This window comes from Silene latifolia, chromosome X (genome assembly GCF_048544455.1).
Source record: "Silene latifolia isolate original U9 population chromosome X, ASM4854445v1, whole genome shotgun sequence".
NCBI classification, from domain to species: domain Eukaryota; kingdom Viridiplantae; phylum Streptophyta; class Magnoliopsida; order Caryophyllales; family Caryophyllaceae; genus Silene; species Silene latifolia.
In genome coordinates, this window is record NC_133537.1 from 323,639,033 (window position 1) to 323,656,833 (window position 17,801).

The 17,801-nt window shown below is 37.4% G+C and overlaps 1 protein-coding gene across 1 annotated transcript; it reads right to left on the bottom strand.

Moving 5' to 3' along the window:
- Positions 1-254: 254 nt before the first annotated feature.
- On the bottom strand, positions 255-16,043 carry LOC141620723 (uncharacterized). Its single transcript, XM_074437523.1, has 7 exons — positions 16,037-16,043; positions 15,569-15,625; positions 2,213-3,093; positions 1,921-2,074; positions 1,433-1,538; positions 693-1,233; positions 255-290 (listed from the first exon to the last, which is right to left on the bottom strand). The coding sequence occupies exons 1-7, from the start codon at positions 16,041-16,043 to the stop codon at positions 255-257; spliced, it is 1,782 nt and encodes a 593-aa protein (XP_074293624.1).
- Positions 16,044-17,801: the final 1,758 nt, after the last annotated feature.

Genomic DNA, 17,801 nt, shown 5'->3' on the forward strand with positions numbered 1-17,801 from the left:
AGAGTAAGATGTGAAATATATAAATGTAAGGTGTGATATTGTTTCTCAGTATCACAAAATACAAAAACAAGACAACTGAGACAAATAAAATAATCAAATATTATCCGAGTACGAGTACTTTCTATATAAAATAAAGTATAATCTATACTTTAATGAATGTTGTGGTCTATATTAATATACTAGTCATAAAGAATGTCGTCTATTTGCTGCTGCTATAATTAATGAGCGCAATCAACAAAAACTCCTTCGACCGATCAACCATCATCAGCATCATCCTCATCTGAACTATCCTGAAAATACAAAAAGGTGAAACAGTGATATTATTTTATATAAGGAGTGATATTATTTCAATTGAAGTGTGATATTGTTTCTATCTCAGAACAATTACAAACAATATCACATTCTCGTTATCCTCAGCGGTGATACTGTGTACTACAAAAGTGTGATATTATTTCTAATAAGGTGTGGTATTGTTTCTAAAATTACCAGGAAAATATAAAAGAAAGTTGAGACAGATGTGTTGACACATTCTGTTATCCTCAAATAATATCACATTCTGGTATCGTCAAATAGTGATACTGTTTAGTATAAGATGTGATATTATTTTAAATAACATGTGGTATTGTTTCTGACTCGTGACCATACAACATAGATAAAAAGTTTCATACATAGACTGTTCATGGTGAACATACCTTATTGTCGGCATCAGGTACAAAAGCATTAGGACAGTTACGTTTATCATGGTGAGCCATTTGTTTGCAATTACGACAAAGCCTTTTAGGCTTCTCCGCTTTAGCTATGCATTGTTGCTTTTTGGAGATCATTCTCTTCCCGCTACCCTTGTTCTTTGCCTGACGAGGTGGTAGAATCCTCACCTCAGTTGAGGAACTGCACCCAAGAAGCATCTCCAACTCCTGCTCTTTGGTCATTGACTCTGATTGCGGATTGAGTTTCACCCTGAATTGTTTAAGTGTGTCAACAAGATCAGTGATGTCCTTCGTAGACACATTCTTGAGCACACTGATGGTCGCGTAGAACTCTGACCATAACTTGCACATTTCCATCTTTCGTAAATCAGTGGCATCAAAATCCTCAATTAACTCACCATGTGGACCATAAAGAGGGATCTTATGTGCATTCTTGGTCCACCGCATAAGAATGTATTTATCGGGCAAAGTGTGGACTTGTTTTCCAGAGTAAACCCAGATAATGTGTCTACAAATAATACCCTTCCTGTTGAACAACTTGCAAGAACATTCAGCGTCATTCGTTAGAGAATTGTAGACGACTTGGTAAGTCTTCCGCGTTCCGCATCGCAATACCAATTAATTCTACACCGTTTGCAGGTGGTGTGAAGCCACCAACACTAAGGGAACAAATAGAAGCTGAAGCTTCTACTTGAAAATCTGAGAAAGCAAACATTTGTATAAACCTTGAAGCATGAGCTTCCAACTTAAGAAAAGTCGCTAATTGTGGAAGAGTACAATCATCGTCTCTATCAAGTTGTTTTTGAGTATGGCGTACAGACATCAATGGCACTTTGAAACCGCATCAAGAATTCAACAAGTGTACCATGTGCATTTTCAAAACGCTTGAAAAAATTATTCGACTCTTAACGCGTTGAGTTGTTCGTAATAGACAACCCATATGAACATCACGAAAATAAGTCGGGATCCATTTCCTCCTTTTTCTAAACATGGTTGACAACCAGGAATTACCGTCAAGATTATGCTCATTGACCAACTGACACCACTTTTCTTCAAATTCAAGAGGTTCTAACAAAGATCCCAAACAATAGCATTCAAACGGCCGACAAAATCGGTCTCTCTCGAAATTGCAGCCCAACCTTATCGGTAAGCTTTTGCATGATATGCCACATGCAATATCTGCGCTTAGCATGTTTGAAGACAACACGCAAACCCAGCTTTATTCCAGCACACTGATCAGTTATTATACAGTGTGGCTCTCGCTGTCCCATAGCATCAAGGAACTTTTGAAAGACCCACGTGAACGAATCTTCATCCTCATGAAATAGCAACGCAGAAGCAAAAAGTAATCGACCTTTTGTGGTGGTCTACGCCAGTAAAAGGAGTGAAAAGCATACAATACTTATTCGCATCGTAAGTTGGATCGTAAGTGATGTAATCACCAAACAAAGCATAGTTTCTACGAGACTCTGCATCACACCAAAACGCACGAACCAAGCATTTACCAGAATCCACCTCATAAGCAAAGTAAAAACCTTGGTGGTATCACGTTTATCCTCAAAATAGTTAACAAACAGTTGAGCATCCCGGTCTCCTATGAAACATTTGATATCCCTTCCAAAATTCTTAAAATCAACCAGTTGAGCTCCAACATTCTCATAGCCATCTACATATTCCTTGACATTTCTAAATGCCCTTGTTGGCCCTTGATTAACCCTTGAATGATCAATAATTGTCTTTTTATGGTAAAGATGGAGGTGCCTGTGTTTTTTTTGAAACTGTTGATTTCTAAGTGAACAAAAACGGTGATTATGCCACTCACGAAACTGAAAAACAACATAACCATCCCCATTATAGTGAAACTCAATCATAGCAGTACAACCAATCCTAGTTAATTTAGTGTTCCTGATATCAAAAGGCCTGGGAGTTGCCTGCTCCTTTCCACTATCTAAAACAGTAGCCTTCCTCTTACGATCTCTAAAACCTTCACGGTTGCAAACAACAAATTTATACTTCACATCACCAGAAACAGACCTTTTTTGAGAAGACTTCCTAGGTTCAAAACCAGATGCTTCTGCATACACATCATAAAAACTAATAGCTTCTTCTAACGTCCCAAACAACTGGCCAATATAAGGATTAAACTCAGGTGCAACATTCCTTGTCCACAATTCACTACCACCAGGTGTGGAGTCCAAAAGTAGTTGATGCACACGAGAAGGAACAGAATGTTGTTCAACATGTGGAGTAGAACTAGATGCATCAGGTGGTTCAATCAGAACAGTAGAAGTAATTGAAGACTCAACAATATCATTACTATCTTTAGAGGTAATAGCAGAGACATGAAGATCATTACAGGAAGAAGAAGTTACATTACTTGTAGGATCTGCCAAGAAAAGTTAAATTTAAAATAACAAGAAAAAGGCTTAAAAGATATGGACGAAATCAAAATCACACAAGTGGCTGAACAATATCACATATCCAGGAAAACAATATCACGTTGTTTGGGAAAAATATCACACATGAAGATGGAAAACGATATCACAAGGAATGTTGCAGGAACAATATCACACAGGTGGCTGAACAATATTGTTGGACCATATAGATATATGATTAAGTTTTGATAATGACAAGTTTGTGCTTCGTTTTATATATACTCTTGCTTGTAATTGTTTGTTTAGTCTTTGTTAGATTAACTTAGGTTTACAAGTTTAGCAAGTCATGTTATAGCAGCTTGAGCTATAACATTGGAAGTTCTTAAGGCATCATAAACAACTGTAACAAGTTTCAAGTATGATGATCATTCAAGCAAAAGGCTAGATCAAGTCTTTAACAAAGCTCAAGATGAAGAGCTTTTGGTCAAGATAAAGAGAAGATCCTTTACTGAAGATCTCCAGGAAGATTAGTTAGTATAGGTCTTCATCTAATGACGGTATCTTAAGATAAGAGTATTGGGAAAGTAAAGTTCTAACTATTTCACCTATTACTTTACTAACCAAACTTAAAGTTATAGCTGTTTCTACTATAACTTTAGGTAGCATTTTAAATGCACGATTTTAATAGTTTTAAAATCATTTTTCAAAAGATAAAATTCGTTTAAACATATTTCGAAATCTTTTGTATATATAGTAGAGTTGAATTATGGGTTATTATAATTGGTGACTTGCATATTCCTATTGGTTAGTAAAACGACTTATGGGTCGTCATGCTACCTAGGGTTTGCTAGTCTATCTAATCTAACCCTAATCCAAGAAGATAGGTTTTTATCCAAGATTGGACACGGGCCTAGGGTTTCAGCCGTAAGCTGCAAACCGTTGGGGCGTGTGAGATGGTTGTGTTTAAGTAACCTATCTAATCAAATCTAGCTTATATTTATATAAGATATTTTCCTATCTTTATAATATATGATTTGATTTGTTTACTTATCCTAACATCTTAAAGATATAGTTTTATTTGTTAAATAAGATTTACTTTTATCTTGTTTACCTAAACTATAATATCTTGGATTAAATTTAGGAAAGAGATAAAGATTTATCTCTTATAGCCTTAGCCGCTTATCTCACGGCATCCTAGGGTTTCGTGCAAACCCTAGTTCCCACTTCTACTATAAATACAATTGATCATTCTTCATTTATCTAAGCTTTTCGAAATATAACAATCTTTGCAAAACATATTTGAGTTTAATTCTTAATTGTCTTATCGTTTTGTTTTGGAAAATATTTGCGAAAAGTCGTGCTCTTCAAATTGCTTATCTTTCTTTAAGATTACGTCATAAGATAATAGTACTTCATATTGTTTCTTACTCGTTAAATTGTGTGAACACTTAGAAGAACAATCAAGTGCTTTCTTAGTAACTTAAGATAGTCAAATCGAATATCTAGTGATATTCAAATCGAGTTATAGTTAGAGTTAACTATACGAGTTGGGTTGATAATTTTGTAATCCGGAGTAAGGTACTAAAATTATTAATCGAGAATAGTGGACGTAGGCTTCGACGTGTGAAGCTGAACTACTTCAAATATCGTGTGTCCTTGCATCTTTCTTTTCAGTCATTTCATTACGTTCATAATCAATTAGTTAATTAGTTAAAGTTTAATCAATAAACTTTAAGTAATTAATTACCTTGATATAAAATAAAAAGTAGGCATAATTTTTTAAATACTCAATTCACCCCCCCCCCTCTCGAGTATTTGTGGTGTGATAGACTCTTCAATTGGTATCAGAGCCTCGTGCTCTTGATTGCCTAACCGCAAAGAGGCTAGATCCGTCTATCTTTTTATCTTTTTATTTTATTTTTATTCCACTGCCTTACACGTGTGAAATGGATTCCAAGTATCTTAAGTGTCCCGTCTTTGATGGGAAGAATTATGGACTTTGGAAAAACATGATGACACACTACATAAAAGGACATGATTGGGAGTGCTGGACGATTATAAAGAACGGACCACATAAAATTTTGGTCGCATCTTCGGAAGGCACTACCTATGAGAAAAAGGAAGAAGACTATGTTGAGGCTGATTACAAGAAGGCTGAGAAAAACTCGAAAGCGATAAGCCTGTTACAAAACGGCATGACATCGACTGAATTCGATCGTTTTTCTTCTTGCACTTCGGCCAAGGAAATATGGGATGGTCTTGAGTTGGCCTATGAAGGAACATCGGCTGTAAGGAAATATCGCATTGATTTGCTGATTCAAAAATATGAACTCTTTAGAATGGAAAATAATGAATCACTTGATAGCATGTCAGCACGATTTTCTACTATAGTCAATGAGCTCAAAAATCTTGGTAAAACTTTCAACTCCTAGGATATTGCTAGAAAAGTACTTAGGAGTCTAACCAAGAAATGGCGTCCTAAGGTCACGGTTATGGAAGAAGTCAGAGATCTCACATCCCTTCCTTATGCAGAACTTATTGGCGCTCTCATGGCTCATGAACTCGTCCTGGAAGACGATGAGGCCGAGTCCAGTAATAAGAAGAGCATGGCTCTACAAGCTTCTGCTAAGGAAGAAGAAGATGTAGAAATAGAGGACGAAACGGTCTTGTTTGCTAAACGGTTCAACAAACGCATTTTCAGAAATAAGCAAGCAAAATCGTTCAACAACAATAATAAGTTCTCTAATAAGAAAACTTCAGAGACAAAGAACACGTTTGCTAATAGAGGATGCTTCAAGTGTGGAGAATCCGGTCATATGATTAAGGACTGTCCCACATGGGAGAGAATCAAAGACAAAGCAAAACGGGAGAAAACCAAGAAGGAATTCAAGCAAGTTATGATAGCATCTTGCTGGGGAGATCTCGACCCTGAGGACGACGAAGCATCAGAAGAAGAAGAAGTTGCTAACCTATGCTTAAGCAACGTTAGTCTTGACCTCTTCTCAGACGATGATAAAGATAGTGTGGACTCCTACTGCTGCTTCCTAGGAGATTCCGATTCAGAAGAAGAAGAAGAGGTAAGCTATCTTGAACTTAAGAAGAGTGTCAAGAAACTTTCTAAGAATGCTTTAATAGAATATTTTGAGCAATCTCTTGATAAGTGTCATGAACAAGAGATGGAATTGAAAGATTTGAAAGAACAAATTCTTGATATTGGTGAAGAGAATCAACTCCTTAAGGCAAAGGCCAAAAAGCTCAAATCTAAAGTTACAGCTAATATAGCTACAACTTCAGATTCGACAAATGCTGAGAAGAAGGTTCTTGAGTCTAAAGTTATAGCTAATGAAGCTATAACCTCAGACCTAAAACTCAACATTAAGCATCTTCAGGCCAAAGTTATAGCCAGTGAAGCTATAACATTGGAATTGAGGAAAGTCAAAGAGCTTCTTGAGTCAAAGGCTACGGCTAGAGAAACCGTAATCTCAGATCAAAAGAAGGAGATCGAATCTTTGACTCAGCAATTAAAGGAATCTAAGACTATTCTTTCAAATACTAAAAGAACGCATACCGAGATGGTTCGAGTTCTTAATGATAGATTCCAGAACTTTCGTGACAACTATGAAGAGACTCATCCTCCCAAAGTCGTAGAATCAGACCATTCCAAATGCAACAAGGAAATAGAGTCCTTAAAAGAATTACTTTTGCATGCTAGAAAGGTTCATGAAAAATGGGAAGGTAGCACACGTGTTCTAAATTTCCTAACTGAGCAATCAGATAATAACATGAAAATGGGATTAGGGCACGAGTGCTATGGTCGTAGAGATCACTCTAAATGCAAATCAACCCCTTCCGAACGAGATTTCAGAAGGAGAAAATATACGAATTTACCAGAATATTTGATTTGCAATTACTGTGGTCATACTGGACATATCCAAGAAAATTGTGTCAAATATGCTCAGGATTTAATAAAAGGAATCAACTTTGTTAAAGCATCCGACACTATTTTCGAAGATAATAATTGTACCCCATCAGAACCAAGTACAAGTGAGGAACGCAACAATGATCATCGTTGGTTCTATGATATGAGCTTTGATTTCAAGAAGGATACCAAAGCTAAACAAACACCAAAACCTAAGGAGCCCGTCAAAACTAAAGCTCCTCCAAAACAACCTGAAAAACCGCGACATAAGGAACCCACGACTAAACCTAAAACGACTACTAAACAAATCCATTCGCCTCCAAATCGCAAGGTTATTAAAAAGGTTTGGATCAGAAAGGATCTAGTTTTCAGGGTGACTAACGTCAAAGGACCCAACTTAGCTTGGGTACCTAAAAACTGTATCTAATTATTTTGCAGGTTGTGGTGAAAGAAAATAACCTATGGTACCTTGACAGTGGATGCTCAAGGCACATGACTGGAGATGTAAACTTATTTCTTTCACTTGAACCCTTCGATGGAGGTAAGGTCACATTTGGTGATAACAAGAAGGGTAAGATCATCGGTGTAGGTAAAGTTGGAATATCCTCTTCTCATGCAATTAGTGATGTTTATCTTGTTAGTGGTCTCAAACACAACTTGCTAAGTATCTCTCAATTATGCGACAAAGGAAATAAAGTTGTTTTTCATTGATTCTGTCGAATAATAATTGAAGGAACGAGTAGTGTTGTGCTTGAAGGACACCGTAGAAGGAATGTTTATATGATTGATTTAAATAACATTCCTACTAATTCATTCACATGCATGAAAGTAACGACAGATGATCCGTGCCTTTGGCACAAAAGATTTGCTTACATAAATTCAACAACTTTGAATAAACTAAAGAAATGGGATCTGGTTGAAGGACTTCCATCAATCAAATTCGATCAAGAAACTCTATGTGATTCTTGTGCCCGTTGCAAGCACGTTAGATCATCGTTCAAACCAAAGAGAATAGTAAGTACCAAGGAACCACTAGAACTCGTGCACATGGATCTTTGTGGCCCAATGAAGGTAAGAAGTAGAGGTGGATCAAGGTATGTCTTCGTTCTAGTTGATGACTATTCTAGATTTGTTTGGCCGATCTTTCTCAACTCAAAAGATGAGACTTTCGAGGAGTTTGCAGTTCTAATGAAACTTGCCCAAAATAAGTATAAATCTAAATTAATTTCCATTCGTACGGATCATGGCACCGAATTTGATAACCAAGCCTTCATACAATATTGTAGGGAGAATGGTGTTGGGCATAACTTCTCAGCACCACGAACCCCACAGCAAAACGGTGTTGTGGAACGTATGAATAGAACATTGGAGGATATGGCACGCACGATGTTATTGTGTAGTGGCCTACCTCGAAATTTTTGGGCTGAAGCTATTAGTACTGCATGCTATGTTCATAATCGAGCTTTGATTAGACCTATTCTCAAGAAGACTCCTTATGAGCTTCTTAGGGGACGTAAACCTAACATATCACATCTACGTTGCTTCGGGAATAAATGTTTCGTCCATAATAATGGCAAAAATAGATTAAGCAAATTCGATCCCAGAAGTGACGAAGCGGTATTTGTCGGTTATTCTAATCATAGTAAAGCATATAAGGTTTTTAATAAAAGAACCTTATGCATCGAAGAAAGTGTTCATGTTGTTTTTGATGAGAATAATATGTTTGACAAAGCTGAACAGGATGAGGAAGAAGATCGAACGAACCACGATTTCCGATTATCCAGGGATGAACTTCCGGAATTGGATGAGGAAGATAAAGAAATTGAGGGCACAAATGATGAACAAGGAACCCCTTCGAATGATAAAGGAAAGAGGACTGAGAGTTTAGTTGATGATACTAAAACCTCTTCTCAATCCAAGCAATTGGAGGATAAAGTTATAAGCGATGAAGCTATAACTTCAACTTCTAATCAACAAACTAAGTCCAAAGTTATAAGCGATTCGTTATAACCCCGGACTTGGATTCAGTGGGGAACAAGGCACGAACCCCAATCATTCGAAGAAGGCGAGACGAGTTGAGATGAAGATGTGCCTCGTATTTCTAAGAAATGGAAATATAAGGATTCCCATCCAATGGAAACCATCCTAGGAAGTTTGAATGAAGGTGTTCGAACTCGGAGAAGACTTAACAACTTTTGCTCCTTCTACTCTTTTTTGTCAACCATTGAGCCAACAAATATCAAAGAAGCACTTGCCGGGCAGATTGGATCGTTGCTATGCAAGAAGAGCTTCAACGATTCGAGCGAAACAAAGTGTGGCATTTGGTTCCAAGACCTAAAGATCGAACGGTCATCGGTACGAGATGGGTGTTTAGAAACAAGCTGGACGATACAGGAGTTATTGTTCGAAACAAAGCTAGATTGGTTGTACAAGGGTATAATCAACAAGAAGGAATTGACTACGATGAGACCTTCGCTCTTGTAGCGGACTTGAGGCTATTAGATTATTAATAGCATTTCTTTGCTCATAAAGGAATAAAACTTTTTCAAATGGACGTTAAAACAGCTTTTCTTAACGGCTATTTGAATGAGGAGGTTTTTGTTGAACAACCCCCAGGATTTCTCGATAGCAAGTTTCAAAACCACGTTTTCAAATTAGATAAAGCTTTGTATGGTTTGAAATAAGCTCCGAGATCGTGGTACGACAGATTGTCAAAATATCTTCTAGAAAGTGGTTTTAAAAGAGGATCTGTCGACAAAACCCTATTCCTGAAAACTGAGGTTTCCGATTTATTAGTCGTACAAATATACGTCGACGATATTATTTTTGGTTCAACTAATAATCGCTTATGTAAGTATTTTTCAGATTTAATGACCTCAGAATTCGAGATGAGCATGATGGGAGAACTCAAGTTCTTCCTTGGACTCCAAATCCAACAAACTCCTGAAGGGATTATGATACACCAACAAAAATACATCAAGGAGCTAATCAAGAAATTCGGTATGAAAAATTCTAACTCCAAACAAACTCCTATGGGCACTGAGAAGAAGTTGACCTTGGATGAGAACGCTAAGTCTGTCGATGAGACAACTTATCGAGGTATGATTGGCTCACTCCTTTATTTAACTGCAAGTCGTCCGGATATTATGTTTAGTGTATGCGTATGTGCTCGATTTCAATCGTGCCCTAAAGAATCGCATATGATTGCAGTTAAGAGAATCTTGAAGTATTTGATTGGTACATCTAAATTATATCTTTGGTATCCCCTTGAGTGTAATTTCGATCTCATAGGGTATTCAGATGCAGATTATGCAGGATGTTCACTTGACAGAAAAAGTACTTCCGGCATAGCCACATTTGTTGGACCGTGTATCATCACGTGGGGATCCAAGAAGCAAAATTACGTTGCATTATCTACTGCTGAAGCCGAATACATTGCTGCTGGACTGGTATGTTCTCAACTTTTATGGCTTAAGCAACAACTATGTGATTATGGTGTTAATGTAGGGTGTATACCTATTTTATGTGACAACACAAGTGCTATAATTATATCTAAAAATCCTGCACAGCACTCACGAACTAAGCATATAGACATTAGACACCATTTTCTACGGGATCATGTAGATAAGGGCAACATAAGACTGGAATTTTGTAGTACAGAAAAACAATGGGCTGACATTTTTACCAAAGCATTGGCTAGAGAACATTTTGAGATTTTACGACTGGAAATTGGTTTAATTGGTGGCATCTAAACTTGTCACAAAATATTTTATTCTCTATGACTGACTAGATTTGACGAGATTGTATGACTGTGTCCGTATTTTTCGTTGCACGTTTATTTATGTCAAATTTATATTATATTATGAGAATATTCCATTTTCTAGTCATATATATTTTAAGTTTTATTATAAGCCAAAAGTCGTAACCAATTGTTCCATTTTCTTGCCAAAACCGAAATTCCCACAAGTTTATCTCTTACCATATCTTACCATATCTCAATAATATCTTGTCATATCTTTTATACAATTTACCCTAACCACTTGTTTATATTATGGTAAATCTTTTAAAAAAAAAAAAAATCAAAACTTACCTAACTCCTCTCCACACGCCACCTCCACTTTCCTATTTCCCTTAAACCACTTTTACCATAATTGATCTCATCCTCCCATAAATACTCCCTCCTACCGTCACCATCACAAACACAAAACCCAAAGACCTCTCTTTAGACTTTTCTACACACTCAACCTCCAAAATCCTATAATCATCATGACTCCTCCCTCAACCCGTTTCCACTCTCCCTCAACTCGGTCCACAACTCGGACCGGGTCCTCCAAACCTTCATGCACTAAAACCTATGTCCCTATCAAAACTCCCTCACCTTCATCAACCCAAAAACCAACTAATCCCGAACATAACCGGGTTGATCCTAACTTAGAAGGGAAAAGGCGGAAGTTGAATAAAGGGAAAAAGAAAGACGTGGGTTTTGAAGATTCGGTGGAAGAAACTGAGGTTGAAGCTACTCAAGAAGGTCCACAAAGGACAATGTTTCGGGAATACATGCCGAATGCAACATCAATGGGGCTTGATAAGCTTTGACTTACCGCGGATGAAAGAACTCGTGTCAACTATGTCATGAGGTACGGTATTCATGGTGGTCGTCTCTATTCCGAAAAGTGGTATGGAAAAATCGAAGCTTTGCAATTCTTTAAGGATTTCTTGAATTTTCAAGAATGGAAGAAAGTTTGTTCCTTTGTTGGTCCAGTTTATCCTATTGAGGTAATCCAATTTTATTCTTCCGTCTCTGTCAAAAATAATGTGTTGCATGCGGTGGTGAATGATACCGAAGTCAAAATCTCCCTTGCCGATTTTTGTACTGCATTTTCGGTCACGATGATGGGATCGAAATAAATCCGAGTGCGGAATGGGGAGATGTGACGGAGGAAGAGAAGCTTAAAATTAAGAAGTCGTTTGATGTTGATGCTACGGGGTCAAGTAACATGCTTGCGGGGCCGTTTACCCCAAAATTGAAATTCTTTCATAATTTCATTTGGAACACGGTTGTTCCAAGAAGGGGTGGTCGTGATAAGTTGTCTAGCTATGAGATGTTGTTGTTGTCTAAGTGGCTCGAGGGAACCAAAGTTAGTCTTCCTCGTCTTGTGTTTCATAAAATCATTCAAACTAGTGTTTGTGTCACTGAAGAAAAATTTTATACAATTTTGGATTTGCCTTATGGCATGTGGGTCTCTCGGCTTTTGGAACAAAAAGGGGTGATTGGGATTTCTAGCTATGGTGTTAAGGTGAAAGATGAGATGTGTGACACTCATCTTAAATTGATGAAAGTTAGTGCTATTGGACCCGACTTGGTGTTTTTCTCAAAAGGGAATGTGGTGGAGAAAACGTCGGATGTGGTCTCGGTTGTTGAACAAAAATTGGAAGTGTTTATGGCAAGTATTTGTGAGAAATTGGATGCACAAAATAAGATGGTTGTGGAGTTGGTCTCGGGTTTGGGAAAAGACAGGAATGAGGCTTCGGGTTCGAAGGGTTCGGATCATGGTGAAGTCTTGTCTTATTTGCGTGGGCTTGAAGCACGGGTGGATGCTATGGCTAAGGATGCGGCTAGGGCGGCAAAGGAGTGTGTTCGTCATTCTAGTTCGTTAGCTAATTTGGCTAGTCAAGGTGGGGCTTTGTGGAAGGAAGGGAAGGCTATGCATGAGGATATGCGGGTTGTGTACGGGCTACTCAAGCCTTGTCAATGAAGGTGCTTAATTTTGAGCGGTGTCTCACGGCACAAGCTAACCATGTCCGTTCATGCTTTGATCGTCTTGACTCTGTTGAGTTTAGGACCCGTCCCGGTTATGTCAACCCCAATGTCGTGAAACGTGACATTCCTTAAACCCGTCCTCCTCTTTTCCTTGCCTTTTCTCTTGTTAGACTTTATATTTTGAATGATTGTCTAATTCGGCCCATTTGGCTTAAAAACTTGTTCTTATTCGGCCCAGTTGGCAATTAGACTAATTTGGTTTGTAGTATGCTTATTTTCTATTTTGGCATGTTAATGTAGATTACTTTCTCGTTTTCTAATATCTCTTTGCATGCTTAAATTGTGTCTCGACTAATATTATTCTAGTTGTTTTATGTCTTTTCTCGTCTTTTCGATGATGTCAAGAGGGGGAAGAAATCTTCGTGACTTAAGTATTTGCCTAAGCTTGCTCCTTGTCGGAATCTTTAATCTCTTAAGGTCCTTAGATGCTATACTTTGTATATAAGTGATTGTTCTTGCGTTCAACTGTCTATGACTTTTTATAGTATTATGTTGAGGGGGAACTTACACATTAGTCACAAATCTTAAGAGACTTGTCATCATCAAAAAGGGGGAATTTGTTGGACCATATAGATATATGATTAAGTTTTGATAATGACAAGTGTGTGCTTCGTTTTATATATACTCTTGCTTGTAATTGTTTGTTTAGTCTTTGTTAGATTAACTTAGGTTTACAAGTTTAACAAGTAATGTTATAGCTCTCTTAGCTATAACATTGAAGATTTGTGAAGCATCATTCAAGTCATGTTATAGCAGCTTGAGCTATAACATTGGAAGTTCTTAAGGCATCATAAACAACTGTAACAAGTTTTAAGTATGATGATCATTCAAGCAAAAGGCTAGATCAAGTCTTTAACAAAGCTCAAGATGAAGAGCTTTTGGTCAAGATAAAGAGAAGATCCTTTACTGAAGATCTCCAGGAAGATTAGTTAGTATAGGTCTTCATTTAATGACGGTATCTTAAGATAAGAGTATTGGGAAAGTAAAGTTATAGCTATTTCACCTATAACTTTACTAACCAAACTTAAAGTTATAGCTGTTTCTACTATACCTTTAGGTAGCATTTTAAAGGCACGATTTTAATAGTTTTAAAATCATTTTTCAAAAGATAAAATTCGTTTAAACATATTTCGAAATCTTTTGTATATATAGTAGAGTTGAATTATGGGTTATTATAATTGGTGACTTGCATATTCCTATTGGTTAGTAAAACGACTTATGGGTCATCATGCTACCTAGGGTTTGCTAGTCTATCTAATCTAACCCTAATCCAAGAAGATAGGTTTTTATCCAAGATTGGACACGGGCCTAGGGTTTCAGCCGTAAGCTGCAAACCGTTGGGGCGTGTGAGATGGTTGTGTTTAAGTAACCTATCTAATCAAATCTAACTTATATTTATATAAGATATTTTCATATCTTTATAATATATGATTTGATTTTATTACTTATCCTAACATCTTAAAGATATAGTTTTATTTGTTAAATAAGATTTACTTTTATCTTGTTTACCTAAACTATAATATCTTGGATTAAATTTAGGAAAGAGATAAAGATTTATCTCTTATAGCCTTAGCCGCCTATCTCACGGCATCCTAGGGTTTCGTGCAAACCCTAGTTCCCACTTCTACTATAAATACAATTGATCATTCTTCATTTATCTAAGCTTTTCGAAATATAACAATCTTTGCAAAACATATTTGAGTTTAATTCTTAATTGTCTTATCGTTTTGTTTTGGAAAATATTTGCGAAAAGTCGTGCTCTTCAAATTGCTTATCTTTCTTTAAGATTACGTCATAAGATAATAGTACTTCATATTGTTTCTTACTCGTTCAATTGTGTGAACACTTAGAAGAACAATCAAGTGCTTTCTTAGTAACTTAAGATAGTCAAATCGAATATCTAGTGATATTCAAATCGAGTTATAGTTAGAGTTAACTATACGAGTTGGGTTGATAATTTTGTAATCCGGAGTAAGGTACTAAAATTATTAATCGAGAATAGTGGACGTAGGCTTCGACGTGTGAAGCTGAACCACTTCAAATATCGTGTGTTCTTGCATCTTTCTTTTCAGTCATTTCATTACGTTCATAATCAATTAGTTAATTAGTTAAAGTTTAATCAATAAACTTTAAGTAATTAATTACCTTGATATAAAATAAAAAGTAGGCATAATTTTTTAAATACTCAATTCACCCCCCCCCCCCCCTTCTCGAGTATTTCGGGTGTGATAGACTCTTCAAATATCACATGTCCAGGAAAACAATATCACGTACTCTGGAACAATATCACACATGAAGTTGAAAAACAATATCATAAAGGTGAATATACAATGGTACATATCAACATACACAATATCACCAGGTGTAGAAAACAATATCACATATTGAGGAAAAAAAGAACGTCAATGAACAAAAAATATGTACCAAAAGTATAACGAACATGTGATTGAAAGCTGAAAGTACAAAATAAAGAGAGAATACGCAGAGATTCGAGAATACGCTGAAAGTACAAAATTAAGAAGAATAACATATCAGACATCGCAATGATTATTGAATACGCAGAGATTTTGAGCAGGAAAACCTGGAAATCAAACAAAAACGTACAGAATTTAAGGAAGCACAAAAGTAAATTGAAAATTACAAATAAATCAAGATGAAATTCAAAGCATATAAACGAAAAGAAGAACAAATAGAGTAAGATAACAACGAAGGCGAAACATAGGGACGAAAAACGGCAATTACGTACCTGAATAAAGGAAATAATTGGAATAATATGATAATTGTGAAGAATGAGCAGCAAAACCTGGAAATAAAACAAAAACGTACCGAATTTGAGGAAACACAAAATTAAATTGAAAATAACAAACAAAAGCAAGATGAAATTCAAATTATTCAAACGAAAGAAGAACAAACAGAGTAATGTTACAACGAATTCGAAACTTAGGGACGAAAAACGCCAATTACGTACCTGAGCAAACGAACTAATTGGAATAATATGATAATTGTGAAGAATGAGAACGAAAAACGGAGATGACGCCTAAATTCTAGGGTTTTCCAGCTCAACAATGGAGGAAGAAGCTACAGTAGAGAGAGAAGTTGAAGGGAGAAGAAGAAGAAGAAAAAGGAGGAAATAACGGTTTTGGGTGTAAAAAGTGGTTTATATAGGCAGGTGTTAAATTACAAATTTTCCCTTGCTTGTTTTCATCCTAAATACCTATCATAGTATTAATCCTCAATCCTCAAATATATAAGTAATACTCACATGATCCCATTCCTATATATATATATATATATATATATATATATATATATATATATATATATATATATATATATATATATAATTGTTATGGAAAGTAGTTGAGATGAGCATGCGGGTAGCTTACAAGTCAGCATGACTCGATCGGGTGGGGGGCACTCGATCGAGTAGGTAGGGGGCTCAATCGAGTGGGCTGAACTCGGTCGAGTGGTGTATAAGACGGAGTCTGGGCAGTAGCTGCTCTTTGGGGCACTCGATCGAGTATGTGGGGCACTCGATCTAATGGGGGTTACTCATTCGAGTGTAGAGGAGGCTTGATCGAGTATGTTTTGTAATGATTTCTGGTCAGGTTCTGGAGTCGAGGCACTAGATCGAGTAAGTGGGAAACTCGATCGAGTGGCCTCAACTCGATCGAGTGGGTTGTGTTGCTCGGTCGAGTGTGAGCTGCTCAGGTCATGTTCGTTTTCAAGTTGTGGGATGTGTGTTTATGTTTACCTATTCTCTTATATAGCTGAAAGATGCCGCCAAAGATATCTGCGTTGTATGCTTGGGCTGAGTTGATGAGTATAAATGAGGTTGCTAAGATGCTAGAGCATCAAGACGCGCTTACAGATGCCTTAAAGAAGTTTGGGAAAGATAGGGAGGTTGGGGTAGACTTTTCTAAGATGAGCATCAACATAGCTCGTTTCAACCAGAAGGAGTACATGGGCACAGATGCGCCAATTTTGCTTGATAATTGGCATAGAAAGATGGAAAATATTCTGAATGTGGTTCATTGCCCTGAGGACTTTAAAGTGGAACAAGCTGTGTTCTACTTGAGAGATGCAACTGGAGAATGGTGGGATAAGGTAAGGGAGAGTGCGTCAGACCTGTATGTGAGACAGGGGAAGTCAGCTATACCTTGGGGTGAGTTCAAGAGAGCTATGCGTCGAGAGTTTGTACCGGAGCATGTTCGTAGTAAACTGAGAGAGGAATTTGATGATTTCAAACTTACTCCGGAGATGACTGTGGTTGAGTACTACCATAAGTTTAATGAGAAGTCTAGGTACGCAGAGGATATGGGGCTAAGTCAGGAGAACTTAGCGTTGACATTTGAGAAGGGTCTGACGTATAAGATTATGGAAAAGTTATCGATTAGGGTCCTTACAGATGTTAAGGAAATGTATGAGAGAGCAGGAAGAGCTGAGAGATTGGTCAAAATGGGTAAGGAGAATAGGGAGAGAGGTCCCGAGAAGAGAAAGGCTGAAAGTGAGGGTGGTGGTGAGTCCAGCTACAAGAGAGACGGCCATAACCAAGCGAGGGCTTATTCGTCGGGATTGGATTTTAGTGCTGGAGTTTCCTATGGTCGTGGTAGAGGTGGTAGTAGCAGCAACTGGGGTTTATCTTGCTTTAACTGTGGCGGTATGGGCCACAAGAGACATGAGTGCAACAGTGCTGTGGGAAGGGGTTTCCAGAGGCCATCACAGGGGAGTTTCTCTCAGGGTCCGTCTCAGAGTTATGCTAGCAACAGGCCGGCTGGGTCATGGGGCAATCAGGGTGGTCAGAGTAACAACCACCGGGGATCTAACCGCAATGGCGGTAATTCATATCAGAGACCGGCAGCTAACAACAACCAGGGGTCGGTCGCTAAGCCGTCTACTTCTGCTAGTACTGTCCAGGGAGGTGGACAGAATTCCAGTGGCAAGTCATTCATGATGGACAAGAAGGCTACTGAGGATGA